We start from the raw sequence: 15067 nt of genomic DNA on the forward strand, positions 1-15067 counted from the left end.
CCTGATACTGGGAAAGATTGAAGGCAGGAGGAGAAGGCTACGACAGAGGCTGAGACGTGGCATCACCTACTCGATAAACATGAGTTTGAGCACGCTCCGGGAGTTGGTGATGGACAGGGAAGCCTGTCGTGCTGCAGTCCATAGGGTCGCAAAGTAGGACACGACTGAGCAACTGAACGGAACTCGACTTATTACAATTTGTACGGTTTATGTAACACAACAAACTCAAGTACAAGGGAGAATTCTAAACCTTAGTGTTCGCCGACTGAGCCTCTGCACAACAAACTTAGTACTACTACCACCAGTTGAGGGGTGGTAGAAGAGGCGGAGCCTTTCTGTAATGTATCTAAACCACGCCCACTTTACCCGCCAATCGTTTCTCACGTGTGCCCTGGAAGGATTTTCCTTGACGCATGCGTACGCCCCTGAGTTTCCCAGCCTTCGAGGGGAGCCCTGCGGCTTTGGGTTTGACCCCATCAGGCTACCGTCGCAGCAACCGGAACGGCACCTCAGGCTTGCTTCCGGCGTCTTTTTTTTTTTTTTTTTTTCCGGCTCCCCCCCCCTTCCCCTTCCCTCCCTCACGCTTCTTCCCCTCCCCCTGCTCCCTTTTCTGTTTGGTTTCGTTCTTTCCTACCGAGGCCGACCCCTGCGTCGTGAGTCTGGGGTCTGGCTGGTGAGAAAGAGCCATCTTTAGCTGGAAGCAGGGAGGTGTGGGAAATACTGTTAATTGAGGTATTCGGAGACCAAGGGCTTGTATGGAATGTTTTGTTTGTTGTAAGAGGTCGGGCGAGGGTGGGAAGGAGGTCTTTCCCGGAGACAAGCGGGGACGGTGTTGAACTGGATTTGCGGGTGGGTGGGACGCACCCCTAAAATGGGTAGCGCGGGGGTGGGGCGGCGTGTGGTCAAAAGAGAAATGGAGACAGTGAGAACTGGCACTGGGGTCGCATGGCGTTCTGGCTTCAGTTTTGCTTTAACCGTTTGATCGAAAAAGCAGTTAACACCAGTGTGTGTTGTATGTGCGAGTATTTGAAGTGTCGATTTAGGTAGCCACCTTTTATTCCCATATTATTTTATTTCATTTTACTTTGGGAAAACCTTTTGTGCTGCAAGCTTTTGTGTACTTAAGTGTCTTTCAACGTGAAAACAAAGTGATGTAAGGAGAAAAGTAATTAAAGAGAAAACAACGAATTAGGGAGTTGTAAACCAAACCTTCCCCTCCAGGTGGGGGTATTTGCTCAAATTAGCATAGCGTGTAAAGATTTATCTCATTAGTCAAGGAACACAGGTCACAGAAATATCTACCTCAATAAATTGCTTCTTTTCAGTTTCCTAAAACATTATTTTTGGTAGCTCCTTGTGTGATATATGTCCTCCGTGCCCTGTCAAACTTTTTCATTTTACTCAGGCCTATAGTCTACAGCCTATAGGAGATGAGAACTCTACAAAATCTCAGCTTCAGACACTGGAGAACTCGGGGGTTGGGGGTGGGGGGTGGACATGGACTCAAACCTAACTACATATATCTGAGTAACAAGTAGCTGAGTAGGAATGAGTTTTATTAGGGGACTCAAATTCTCTAATGTGGTTATGATCACTCCAAAAGTAATTTTAGTTTCCTGCTCCATGTAGAGGACAGCGATATGTCCTCCCTCCCTGGGTGCATTGGTTTGGCAGCTGCAACAGCAGCAGTGGAGTCTGAAGAAATTGCAGAGCTGCAACAGTCCGTGGTTGAGGAGCTGGGCATCTCAATGGAGGAGCTTCGACAGTTCATTGATGAAGAACTGGAAAAGATGGACTGTGTACAGCAGCGCAAGAAGCAACTAGCAGAGTTGGAGACTTGGGTAATACAAAAGGAATCTGAGGTGGCCCATGTTGACCAACTCTTTGATGATGCATCCAGGTAAGAACCACATAGGAAATAGTAAATCTGCCCATTGGCAGACATTTTTAAAATAGTATAATTGTTATGACATTGTACTTTAGAAGGTACAGACATGGAGAACCTTGCTCTTCCTCAAAGGTTAAGGCCCAAATTGTCTGCACAGTCATCATATAATATTCGTCTATCAGCAGTTAATATATGATCAGCAGTGAAAGTTAGTCACACAGTCCTGTCTGACTCTTTGTGATCCCATGGACTGTGGCCCACCTGGTTCCTCCGTCCATATAATTCTCCAGGGAAGAGTACTGGAATGGGTTGCCATTTCCTTCTCCAGGAGATCTTCCTGACCCAGGGGTCAAACCCAGGTCTCCTGCATTGCAGGCGGATTCTTTACCATCTGAGCTACTGATCAGCAGTAGGGGAGTCCAACTCTTGAGTCCCTTCCGCTTCTTTATCCTACACTCTACTTCAGAACAGCTGTTTTGTTTTCTTACTAGAATCATCTAGGGAGTGCATATTGTGAAGATTTGCTGTTTTATGTAACTGTGAAGCTTTAACAAGTTCCTCGAACCTTATTTCTACTCTAAACCCCCAGAAGAGTGGTTTCTTTTGCCCTACTTGTCACTTAGAATGTATTTTCAAACAACAAAAGGTAAATAATGAAGTTGAAAGGACCATGCTTTGAACTTACTTTGGATTTTTCAAGAAACCACAATTTTTTTTTTTTTTCCTATGGGATAAGCCTCTTAAATTCAAAACAGAGACACTTTGGAATATGATCTGTTTGAATAGAAGTCATTATATAGTTAAATATATATAAATAAATTCTAATGGCTTTTACCCCTGCTTCTGCTGGCTTTGACCTTTTCTACATGTGTTCCAATATTAGGGCAGTGACTAACTGTGAGTCTTTGGTGAAGGACTTTTATTCCAAACTGGGACTACAGTACCGGGACAGCAGCTCTGAAGATGAAGCTTCCCAGCCTACAGAAATAATTGAGATTCCTGATGAAGACGACGATGTCCTCAGTATTGATTCAGGTAAGAGATGAGGCTATGGACTGAAAAGTCTCTGGATTGAAACTGAAACATGGGAAGATGAGCAGATAGAAGATAAGAGAGGAGAAACCGTTCTCACTAACTTCATATTCCTAACTATTGGACTTGTCTGTTACAGAAAAAAAAAAAATAGAAGATTGTTAGTGTCATGGATCTTCCCTACCTGCTACTTCCTGATTGAATTATTCTCTCCCCATTCTGTATAATCTGTATTCTAAATTTCCTTGCTTTTTTAATAGATGGCATTTAACGTGTATGTGTGTATGTATATATATATATCTCAAAGCAGATTATTTGGTTTTGTCTATTAACAATTTTTAAGGTATAATTTACATACTATAAAATTCACCTACTTTAAGTGTACAAGTTGAGTTTTAGTGAATAATTTTATAGTACTGCAGTCTTCACCCCAATCCAGTTTTAGAACTCTTGCATCACCCCAGAAAGTGCCTTCATGCTTATTTGTCATTAGTCTGTATTGTCACCCTCTGGCAACCACTGATCTGCTTGCTTTCTCTGTGAAGTTTTTGCCTGTTCTAGAAATTTACTCTTAAGTAGGGTCACAGTATGTCATCTATCATGTCTGCCTTCTGTCATTTAACATAATGTGTTTGAGGTTCATCCTTGTTGCGTTTATCAGTAGTTTGTTCCTTTTTTGTTGAATAACTTTCCATTGTATGGATAGCCACATGTTTTTATCCATTCCTCAGTTGATAAACATTTGGGTTGTTTGCAGTTTGGGGTCATTATGAATAATGTTGCTATGAATATTTGTGTGGAAGTTTTAATGTCCATGTTTTGTTTCATGTCTCTTGGATATTCCACCCAAGAGTAGAATTGCTAGGTCTTAAGGTAAACGTATGAGTTTTGAAGAAACTGCTGTTGTGTTTTCCAAAGTGTATCATTTTACATTCCTGCTAGCAAAGTATGGGAGACATCCTTGTCAGTGATTGGTATTGTCAGTCATTTAGCCATTCTAGTGGGTGCATGACAGTATCATTCTGCGCGGGATCTTGGGCCACAGCAGTGAAAGCCCAGAATCCTAACCATTAGACCACTGGGGGACTCCTTCACATTGTGATTGTAGTTTGTATGTTTCTAAAGACATTGAGCATCTTTTCACATACATTTGCCATTTATGTATGTATTTTAGGCAACTATCTGTTCAGATCATTTTGCCTTTTTGAAAAAATTGGTTGTCTTTTTACTGTTGGCTTTTCTAAGTCAATATATATGTCTCCTGACTTATTGTACTTTAGGTACTATTCATTTATTAGGTCTGTTTTATAAACATTTTCTCTCAGATGTGGCCTCTTCATTTTCTTAATGATGTCTTTTGAAGAATAAAAATTCTTAAAGTAAGGATTGAGGGTAGTTGGTTGGTTTGTTTCACTTAACAGCTATCTAGTTGTTCCACCACCACTTGTTGAAAAGAGTGTCCTTTCAGGATGCTTGTCGAAAGTCAGCTGGCCATATATTTGAGGGTCACATTTCCCTGGTGGCTACGATGGTAAAGCATCTGCCTACAATGCAGGAGACCTGGGTTCAATCCCTGGGTCGGGAAGATCTCCTGGAGAAGAAAATGGCAACCCACTCCAGTATTCTTGCTTGGAAAATCCCATGGACGGAGGAGCCTGTTAGGCTACAGTCCATGGGGTCTCAAAGAGTCAGACATGACTGAGCGACTTCACTTCACTTGATCTAAATGTTTATTTTTTACCAGCACCACACTGTCTTAATTACTATAGCTTGACAGTAAGTATTAAAATCACTTTGTGAAAATCCTCCAAATTCATTTGTATTTCATATATAGTCCAAATAAATTTTCGCATCAGCTTATCAATTTCCTGAAAGTTTTTCATGGCTCCCTTAGAACTTTCTATATATTAGATCATGCTATGTGGAAATAGTCATTTTACTTCTTCCTTTCTAATCTAGAAGTCCTTTTTTCCCCCACCCTTGTTTTATTATGCTTGCTAGAACCTTCATTGTGATGTTGAAAAGAAGTTTGAGAGCAGACATCCTTTCCTTATTCCTGATTTTGGCAGGAAAACATTTTATTTACATATTAATATGGTGTAAGTTGTAGGTATCCTTTATCAGATTGATGGAAGTTGCTTCTGTTCCTAGTTTCCTGAGAGCTTTTATCATAACTGGATTCAATTTTAGATTTTGTTAGCTCCTTTTTCTGTATTGTCCTCAGATGATCATATGGCTTTTATCATTTATCCTATTAATAGAATGTATTACAATAATTATTTTTTGGATGTTAAACCAATCTTTTGTCCCTGGAATAAATCTCTCATCCTTGCCCCCCTCCCCACTTTGTCTTAGTGTATAATCCTTTTTATATGTTGTTGTATTGGATTTGCAAATGTTTAACAGTTTTTGCACATACATTTGAGGGCTGTTTGTAGTTTTGTGATGTCTTTGGCTATAGCATCAAGGTAATACAGGCCTTACAAGATGAGTTGGGAGGTGTTCCTTCCTCTGAGTTGTGTGGGATGGTATTATTTCTTCCTTAAATGTTTGATAAATTCAGCAATGAAACCATCTTGGCTTGGACTTTTCTTCGTGGAAAGCTTTTTTATAAATAAGCTTTTTAATTTGAAATCACTTTAGATTTGTGGAAAAGTTGCAGAGGTAATAGACAGTTCCTTCATACCTTTCACCAGTTTCTTCTCATGTTGCCATGCTAGATATTGGTCAAAACTGAGAAACAAACATTGATACTTTCTTTTTATCTAAACTCCAGACCTTATTCCATTTCTGGTTTTTCTGTTCCAAGATCCAATTCAGCATATCACATTGTAATTTATTGTGGGAAGGCTTTTAATTACTAATCCATTTTCTTTTCTTTTAATATACTTATTTGTATTTATTTATTTGGCTGCTCCAGGTCTTAGTTGCAGCACATGGGATTTTTAGTTGCTGCATGTGGGATCTAGTTGTCTGACCAGGGATCGAACCTGGGCCCCCTACATTAGGAGCTCAGAGTCTTTACCACTGGACCACCAAGGAAGCCCTCCATTGTCTTTACCTGATATATTTATTTAAGTTTTCTATTCCTTCTCAAGTTGGTTTTGTTCATTTGTGTCTTTCTAGGAATTTGTTCACTTTATCAAAGTTGTCTAAATGATTGTCATATGTTATTCATCAGATCAGATCAGTCGCTCAGTCGTGTCCGACTGTTTGCGATCCCATGAATCGCAACACACCAGGCCTCCCTGTCCATCACCAACTCCCGGAGTTCACCGAGACTCACGTCCATCGAGTCAGTGATGCCATCCAGTCATCTCATCCTCTGTCGTCCCCTTCTCCTCTTGCCACCAATCTCTCCCAGCATCAGGATCTTTTCCAATGAGTCAACTCTTCACATGAGGTGGCCAAAGTACTGGAGTTTCAGCTTCAACATCAGTCCTTCCAATGAACACCCAGGACTGATCTCCTTTAGGATGGACCGGTTGGATCTCCTTGCAGTCCAAGGGATTCTCAAGAGTCTTCTCCAACACCACAGTTCAAAAGCATCAATTCATCGGTGCTCAGCTTTCTTCACAGTCCAACTCTCACATCCATACATGACCACAGGAAAAACCATAGCCTTGACTAGATGGACCTTTGTTGGCAAAGTAATGTGTCTGCTTTTGAATATGCTATCTAGGTTGGTCATAACTTTCCTTCCAAGGAGTAAGCATCTTTTAATTTCATGGCTGCAGTCACCATCTGCAGTGATTTTGGAGCCCACAAAAATAAAGTCTGACACTGTTTCCACTGTTTCCCCATCTATTTCCCATGAAGTGGTGGGACCGGATGCCATGGTCTTCGTTTTCTGAATGTTGAGCTTTAAGCCAACTTTTTCACTCTCCACTTTCACTTTCATCAAGAGGCTCTTTAGTTCCTCTTCACTTTCTGCCATAAGGGTGGTGTCATCTGCATATCTGAGGTTATTGATATTTCTCCTGGCAATCTTGATTCCAGCTTGTGTTTCTTCCAGTCCAGCGTTTCTCATGATGTACTCTGCATATAAGTTAAATAAGCAGGGTGACAATATACAGCCTTGATGAACTCCTTTTCCTATTTAGAACCAGTCTGTTGTTCCATGTCCAGTTCTCACTGTTGCTTCCTGACCTGCATACAGATTTCTCAAGAGGCAGATCAGGTGGTCTGGTATTCCCATCTCTTTCAGAATTTTCCACAGTTTATTGTGATGCACACAGTCAAGGCTTTGGCATAGTCAATAAAGCAGAAATAGATGTTTTTCTGGAACTCTCTTGCTTTTTCCATGATCCAGCGGATGTTGGAAATTTGAACTCTGGTTCCTCTGCCTTCTCTAAAACCAGCTTGAACATCAGGAAGTTCATGGTTCACATATTGCTGAAGCCTGGCTTGGAGAATTTTGAGCATTACTTTACTAGCGTGTGAGATGAGTGCATTTGTGCGGTAGTTTGAGCATTCTTTGGCATTGCCTTTCTTTGGGATTGGAATGAAAACGGACCTTTTCCAGTCCTGTGGCCACTGCTCAGTTTTCCAAATTTGCTGGCATGTTGAGTGGAGCACTTTCACAGCATCATCTTTCAGGATTTGGAATAGCTCAACCAGAATTCCATCACCTCCACTAGCTTTGTTCGTAGTGATGCTTTCTAAGGCCCACTTGACTTCACATTCCAGGATGTCTGGCTCTAGGTGAGTGATCACACCATCGTGATTATCTGGGTTGTGAAGATCTTTTTTCCCTTATGATCCCTTTTAATTTCTGTAGTTCTATAGTGATGTCCCTTTCATTCCTGATATGGTTTTTTGGATCTCATCTTTGTTTCTTGGTTAATCTAGCTACTGGTTTAATCAATTTTAGTTCTTTTATAAAGAACAAGTATTGGGAGTTCATTGATTTATTTTTGCTACTCTTTTTCTATTAACCATTTCATCGATTTCTACTCTGATCTTTATTATTTTCTTCCTTCCAGTTTTCTTGGGTTTGGTTTGCTTTTCTTTTTTTAGTTTCTTTCCTTTTTTTAATATTTATTTTGGCTGCACCAGGGTTTAGTTGCGGCACACAGGATGTTTGATCTTTGTTGTGGCATAGGAGTCTTAGTTGTGGCATGTGGGATCCCTCACAGGATCCCTAGTTCCCTCACCAGGGAGTGAACCCAGGCCCATTCATTGTGAGTTCAGAGTCTTAGCCACCGGACTAGGAGGGAAGTCCCTCCTTAAAGTTGAAGCTGAGACTATTGACTCTAGACCTTTCTTCCTTCCTGGTATAAACACTTAAAGCTATAAATTTCCCTCTAAGCATTGCTTTGCTGCATGCATCTCATACATTTTTTTATGTTGAGTTTTAATTTTCATGTACCTCATAAATTTTAATTTCCTGATTTTTTTTTTTCTTTGACCTTGGGTTAATCAGGCATACTTGTGTCTTCTTTGCATGTGCGTATTTTAATAGTCACCCAAGAATGTATAGAGAATGTACCTAAAGCCTGAGTGTGGCTCTCTCATTTTCAGAATCTCCTTAAATCCCTGACTGGTTTGTTGTTCACTCTTAAGCAAGAGCTACAGCCTCAGACTAGCAGAGCTACTTGTTAGTGCTAGCCCTTTGATGGTGAAGGTACAGTTTTTGCCCACCATGCTGACAGTGGAACAGGGATGGGAGCTGCCCCAGGAAAGAGATCCGTAGACTCCCACTTTTGTTACCATAAGGTTTAGCAGTTTTTCGGAAATAAATACTTATCAATCTATTGTTTGCCTTTGGACAGTTTCCAGCATCCTGAAATTATTTTATTTTATTTTTTTGGCCATTTTGTCCAGTTTTGTATTTGTTTTCTGCATGGGGGGCTTGTCCAGTCTTGTCTCTTCAGTATCACCAAAAGTGCTATAATTTTGCCTATATTTGAGCTAGGTAAATGGAATCTTAGACACGGCATGGATTTTTCGATGACTTCATCAGTATCATGCTGATGTGTGGTGCTTCGTACAGTTACTGCTGCAGTGTGGCACTCCATTATGTGAACATGCCAGTTTATCTGTCTCCTAACAATTGACATTTCATTTGTTTTTAGTTTTTTTGCAATTATAAATAATGCTGTAAATATTCTTGTACTTGATCCTTGATGCACACGTGCAAGAATCTTTTTAGGATATCATAGGATACTGTAAGAGTGGATTTGCTGGTTCTTTGGATATGGAATTTTCAACCTTCAGTTCAGTTCAGTCAGACTCACGGCCATTGAGTCAGTGATGCCATCCAGCCATCTCATCTTCTGTCGTCCCCTTCTCCTCTTGCCACCAATCCCTCCCAGCATTAGAGTCTTTTCCAATGAGTCAACTCTTCGCATGAGGTGGCCAAAGTACTGGAGTTTCAGCTTTAGCATCATTCCTTCCAAAGAAATCCCAGGGCTGATCTCCTTCAGAATGGACTGGTTGGATCTCCTTGCAGTCCAAGGGACTCTCAAGAGTCTTCTCCAACACCACAGTTCAAAAGCATCAATTCTTGGGTGCTCAGCCTTCTTCACAGTCCAACTCTCACATCCATACATGACCACAGGAAAAACCATAGCCTTGACTAGATGGACCTTTGTTGGCAAAGTAATGTGTCTGCTTTTGAATATGCTATCTAGGTTGGTCATAACTTTCCTTCCAAGGAGTAAGCATCTTTTAATTTCATGGCTGCAGTCACCATCTGCAGTGATTTTGGAGCCCACAAAAATAAAGTCTGACACTGTTTCCACTGTTTCCCCATCTATTTCCCATGAAGTGGTGGGACCGGATGCCATGGTCTTCGTTTTCTGGATGTTGAGCTTTAAGCCAACTTTTTCACTCTCCACTTTCACTTTCATCAAGAGGCTTTTGAGTTCCTCTTCACTTTCTGCCATAAGGGTGGTGTCATCTGCGTATCTGAGGTTATTGATATTTCTCCCGGCAATCTTAATTCCAGCTTGTGTTTCTTCCAGTCCAGCATTTCTCATGATGTACTCTGCATATAAGTTAAATAAACAGGGTGACAATATACAGCCTTGACAAACTCCTTTTCCTATTTGGAACCAGTCTGTTGTTCCATGTCCAGTTCTAACTGTTGCTTCCTGACCTGCATACAAATTTCTCAAGAGGCAGATCAGGTGTTCTGGTATTCCTATCTCTTTCAGAATTTTCCACAGTTTATTGTGATGCACACAGTCAAGGCTTTGGCATAGTCAATAAAGCAGAAATAGATGTTTTTCTGGAACTCTCTTGCTTTTTCCATGATCCAGCGGATGTTGGAAATTTGATCTCTGGTTCCTCTGCCTTTTCTAAAACCAGCTTGAACATCAGGAAGTTCACGGTTCACATATTGCTGAAGCCTGGCTTGGAGAATTTTGAGCATTACTTTACTAGCGTGTGAGATGAGTGCATTTGTGCGGTAGTTTGAGCATTCTTTGGCATTGCCTTTCTTTGGGATTGGAATGAAAACGGACCTTTTCCAGTCATGTGGCCACTGCTGAGTTTTCCAAATTTGCTGGCATATTGAGTGGAGCACTTTCACAGCATCATCTTTCAGGATTTGGAATAGCTCAACTGGAATTCCATCACCTCCACTAGCTTTGTTCATAGTGATGCTTTCTAAGGCGCACTTGACTTCACATTCCAGGATGTCTGGCTCTAGGTCAGTGATCACACCATCATGATTATCTGGGTCGTGAAGATCTTTTTTGTACAGTTTTTCTGTGTATTCTTGCAATCTCTTCTTAATATGTTCTGCTTCTGTTAGGTCCATACCATTTCTGTCCTTATCGAGCTCATCTTTGCATGAAATGTTCCTTTGGTATCTCTGATATTCTTGAAGAGATCCCTAGTCTTTCCCATTCTGTTGTTTTCCTCTATTTCTTTGCATTGATCGCTGAAGAAGGCTTTCTTATCTCTTCTTGCTGTTCTTTGGAACTCTGCATTAAGATGTTTATATCTTTCTTTTTCTCCTTTGCTTTTCGCTTCTCTTCTTTTCACAGCTATTTGTAAGGCCTCCTCAGACAGCCATTTTGCTTTTTTGCATTTCTTTTCCATGGGACTGGTCTTGATCCCTGTCTCCTGTGCAATGTCACGAACCTCATTCCATAGTTCATCAGGCACTCTATCTATCAGATCTAGGCCCTTAAATCTATTTCTCACTTCCACTGTATAATCATAAGGGATTTGATTGAGGTCATACCTGAATGGTCTAGTGGTTTTCCCTACTTTCTTCAATTTAAGTCTGAATTTGGCAATAAAGTGTTCATGATCTGAGCCACAGTCAGCTCCTGGTCTTGTTTTTGCTGACTGTATAGAGCTTCTCCATCTTTGGCTGCAAAGAATATAATCAATCTGATTTCAGTGTTGACCATCTGGTGATGTCCTTGTATAGAGTCTTCTCTTGTGTTGTTGGAAGAGGGTATTTGTTATGACCAGTGCATTTTCTTGGCAAAACATCAGTCTTTGCCCTGCTTCATTCCATATTCCAAGGCCAAATTTGCCTGTTACTCCAGGTGTTTCTTGACTTCCTACTTTTGCATTCCAGTCCCCTATAATGAAAAGGACATCTTTTTTGGGTGTTAGTTCTAAAAGGTCTTGTAGGTCTTCATAGAACCATTCAACTTCAGCTTCTTCAGTGTTACTGGTTGGGGCATAGACTTGAATTACTGTGATATTGAATGGTTTGCCTTGGAAACGAACAGAGATCATTCTGTCGTTTTTGAGATTGCATCCAAGTGCTGCATTTTGGATTCTTTTGTTGACCATAATGGCCACTCCATTTCTTCTGAGAGATTCCTGCCTGCAGTAGTAGATATAATGGTCATCTGAGTTAAATTCACCCATTCCAGTCCATTTCAGTTCGCTGATTCCTAGAATGTCGACATTCACTCTTGCCATCTCTTGTTTGACCACTTCCAATTTGCCTTGATTCATGGACCTGACATTCCAGGTTCCTATGTAGTATTGCTCTTTATAGCATCGGACCTTGCTTCTATCACCAGTCACATCCACAGCTGGGTATAGAGAGTTAATAATTTACATAGTATTTAAATCTCCCATACAAAGATAATGTATTTAGTCCTTAATATTTTTCATTAAGGTTGATTCATTTTCTCCACAGAAAGCTTGCACTAACTTTTTTAAAAAACTACATTTCTAAATAGTTTTGCTAGTATTTAGACATGTAGTTGACTTTTGCATATAGATTTTTTTATCTGACGATCTCACTAAATTTTTATTTCATTTTTGGTCATTTACATTGCTTTTCATTTATTTATTTTTGCCACTTTTCCCTCCAAGTTTTACTGAGATATAGTTGATAATATAGTATTTAAGGTATAAGACATAATGATTTGATATATATATTTATTGCAAAATGATTATCACCATTGCCTTCCATTTTTAAATGTTATAAATCTCTGAAACTTCACTGTATAATACAGTAGCCACCATTCACATGTGGCTATTTAAATTATGTGAAATGTGAGGATTCCTGGTGGTCCGGTGTTTAGGATGCTGAGTTTTCATTGTGGAAAACCTGGGTTCAGTCCCTGGTTGGGGAACTAAGATCCTGCAAACCACATGGCAGGGCCAAAAATTAAAAAATTATGTGAAATGTGAAGTCTAGTATTTTCCAGGATATATGAGTAACTCTTAAACTTAAGAGTAAAAAGACAAATAGCCCATTTAAAAATAGGCAAAATATTTGAATAGATACTTCTTCAACGAAGATGTGTAAATGACTAATAAGTATATGAAAAGATGTTTAACATCATTAGCTATTAAGAAAATGCAAGTCAAAACTACTTTTAGGATAGCTGTAAGAAGAAAGACAGTAATATAAGTATTGGTAAGGATGTAGAGAAATTGGAACCCTCTAAAATTGCTGGTGAGAATGCAAAATGGTACAGCCACTTTGGACAAGTCTTTGAATTCACCAAAAGGTTAAACATTGAGTTACTTTATGGCCTGGCAGTTCTACTCCTAGCCATAATCCAAGAAAAATGACAATATATGCCCACATAAAAACTCATATAGGGACTTCCTGATGGTCCAGCAGTTAAGAATCCTCCTGCAAATGCAAGGTACATGGGCTTGATTCCTGGTCCAGGAACTAAAATCCCACATGCCTTAGGGCAACCAAGCCTGTGTGCTGCACCCTGCTGAGCCTACAGCTACTGAAGCCTAAGCACCCTAGAGCCAGTGTTCCACAACAAAAGAAGCCACCGCTATGAGAAGCCCATACACCACCACAACTAGAGTAGTGCCCGCCCACTGCAGCTAGAGAAAGAGAAAGCATGTGCATCACAATTAAAACCCAGCACAGCCAGAAATAATTTTTTAATTATTTTTGAAAACTCATATACAAATGTGCCTATCAACATTATTCATAACAGCCAAAAAGTATAAATAACCCAAATGTCCATCAACTGATGAATGGATAAATAAAATATAGTATAGTCATACAATGGAATATTAATCATAAAAATGAAGTGCTAATAATGCTGCAACATAGATAAATCTCATGTGACGTACCACATATGATTCCATTTATGTGAAGTATAGAAAAGGCAAAACCGTAGAGACAGATAGTAGATTAGTAGTTGCTGGAGGTTGCCAATATGGTGGAATGGGGAATGACTGTTAATAGAAACCCCATACTTAGTGGGATTTCTTTTCAGGGTGATGAAAATGTTCTAGAATTAGATAATGGTGATGGTTGTACAACCTTGTGAATACACTAAAAACCACTGAATTAAACATTTTAAGGGGGTAAATTTGTTATGTAAGTTACATCTGATTTTTTAAATTTTTTAGTCAAATTTAAAGGCTTCCATCGGAGAAGGCAGTGGCACCCCACTCCAGTACTCAGTCAAACAACTGAGCAACTTTCACTTTTCACTTTCATGCATTGGAGAAGGAAATGGCAGCCCACTCCAGTGTTCTTGCCTGGAGAATCCCAGGGACGGGGGAGCCTGGTGGTCTGCTGTCTATGGGGTCGCACAGAGTCGGACACGACTGCAGCGACTTAGCAGCAGCAGCAGCAGCAGCAGCAGCAGCAAAGGCTTCCTTGATAACTCAGTTGGTAAAGAATCTGCCTGCAATGCAAGAGACATGGTTTGAGTCCTAGATCGAGAAAATCCGCTGGAAAAGGGATAGGCTACCCATTCCAGTATTCTTGGACTTTCCTTGTGGCTCAGCTGGTAAAGAATCCACCTACAATGTGGGAGACCTGGGTTCAGTCCCTGGGTTGGGAAGATCCTCTGGAGAAGGGAAGGGCTACCCCTTCAGTATTCTGGCCTAGAGAATTGCATGTATTGTATAGTCCATGGGGTCACAAAGAGTCGGACACTACTGAGCAACTTTTACTTCACTTCAGTAAAATTTAAAACTCATTTCATGTGCTTAGTAGCCAAATTTTAATAGATTGGACAGTGCAGAAACAGAATATGTCTATCATAGCAGGAATTGAACCATGGTCTCCTGCATTACAGGCAGATTCTTTATCAACTGAGCTATCACGGAAGCCTTTAAATTTGACTAAAAAATTTTAAAAATCAGATGTAATTTACATAACAAATTTACCCCTTTAAAATGTATAACTCAGTGGTTTTTAGTGTATTCACAAGGTTGTACAGCCATCACCATTATCTACTGGACAGCACTACTCAAGAAGAAACATTTTAGCTTAATTCACTGGCCACATTTCATTTTTCAAATCATTCAGATAACCCATAAAAAAATTATAGTTATAAAAATTCAAGTATTTGAACATCCCAGATCCCATAGACTGTCATCTGTACCAGTACTTTGTCCCCAGGTAAGAATTGTCATCTATTTGCTGTTTATCTTTCTGAATGCTTTTTGTACTTTTACATAGATATGTGTATCTATATCTGGTTCATAGTTGTTATCATTAGTGTCCCATGATAGTTTGGTTCTTGATTTCTTGGAAATTCTTATGTATAAGTCTTTTACACTCAATTTTTCTTATCTAGGTGATGCTGGGAACAGAACTCCAAAAGACCAGAAGGTAACTTGAAATGAGTAGGAGAAGGATGAGAGAGAAGAATATGAAGATAGAAGAAACTTTTGGCCTAACCGTTAAGTCAGTTCAGTCATCAAGATATAACCAGTCACCCTGAAGTC

The 15067-nt window shown here is 40.0% G+C and overlaps 1 protein-coding gene across 7 annotated transcripts in view; it reads left to right on the plus strand.

Annotated features, from left to right (window-relative positions):
- The first annotated feature begins 386 nt into the window (after positions 1–386).
- The window catches only part of SETDB1 (SET domain bifurcated histone lysine methyltransferase 1), a 32266-nt gene continuing 17585 nt past the window's right edge, over positions 387–15067 (plus strand). For 3 of the 7 annotated variants that reach the window (XM_086392484.1, XM_086392488.1, XM_086392491.1), the window contains exons 1-4: positions 394–732; positions 1630–1900; positions 2772–2923; positions 14917–14951. In XM_086392484.1, the coding sequence (XP_086248610.1) occupies positions 1641–1900; positions 2772–2923; positions 14917–14951 (447 nt within the window). In that variant the 5' untranslated portion in view covers positions 394–732; positions 1630–1640. Of the gene's footprint in view, positions 850–1629; positions 1901–2771; positions 2924–14547; positions 14739–14916; positions 14952–15067 lie in introns of those variants that run through there. The other 4 variants (XM_086392485.1, XM_086392489.1, XM_086392487.1 and 1 more) reach the window with 3 other exon arrangements.

The sequence above is a fragment of the Bos grunniens genome, chromosome 3, assembly GCF_055505025.1.
Source record: "Bos grunniens cultivar Pamir isolate PY7600 chromosome 3, Bosgru_T2T1.0, whole genome shotgun sequence".
NCBI lineage: Eukaryota > Metazoa > Chordata > Mammalia > Artiodactyla > Bovidae > Bos > Bos grunniens.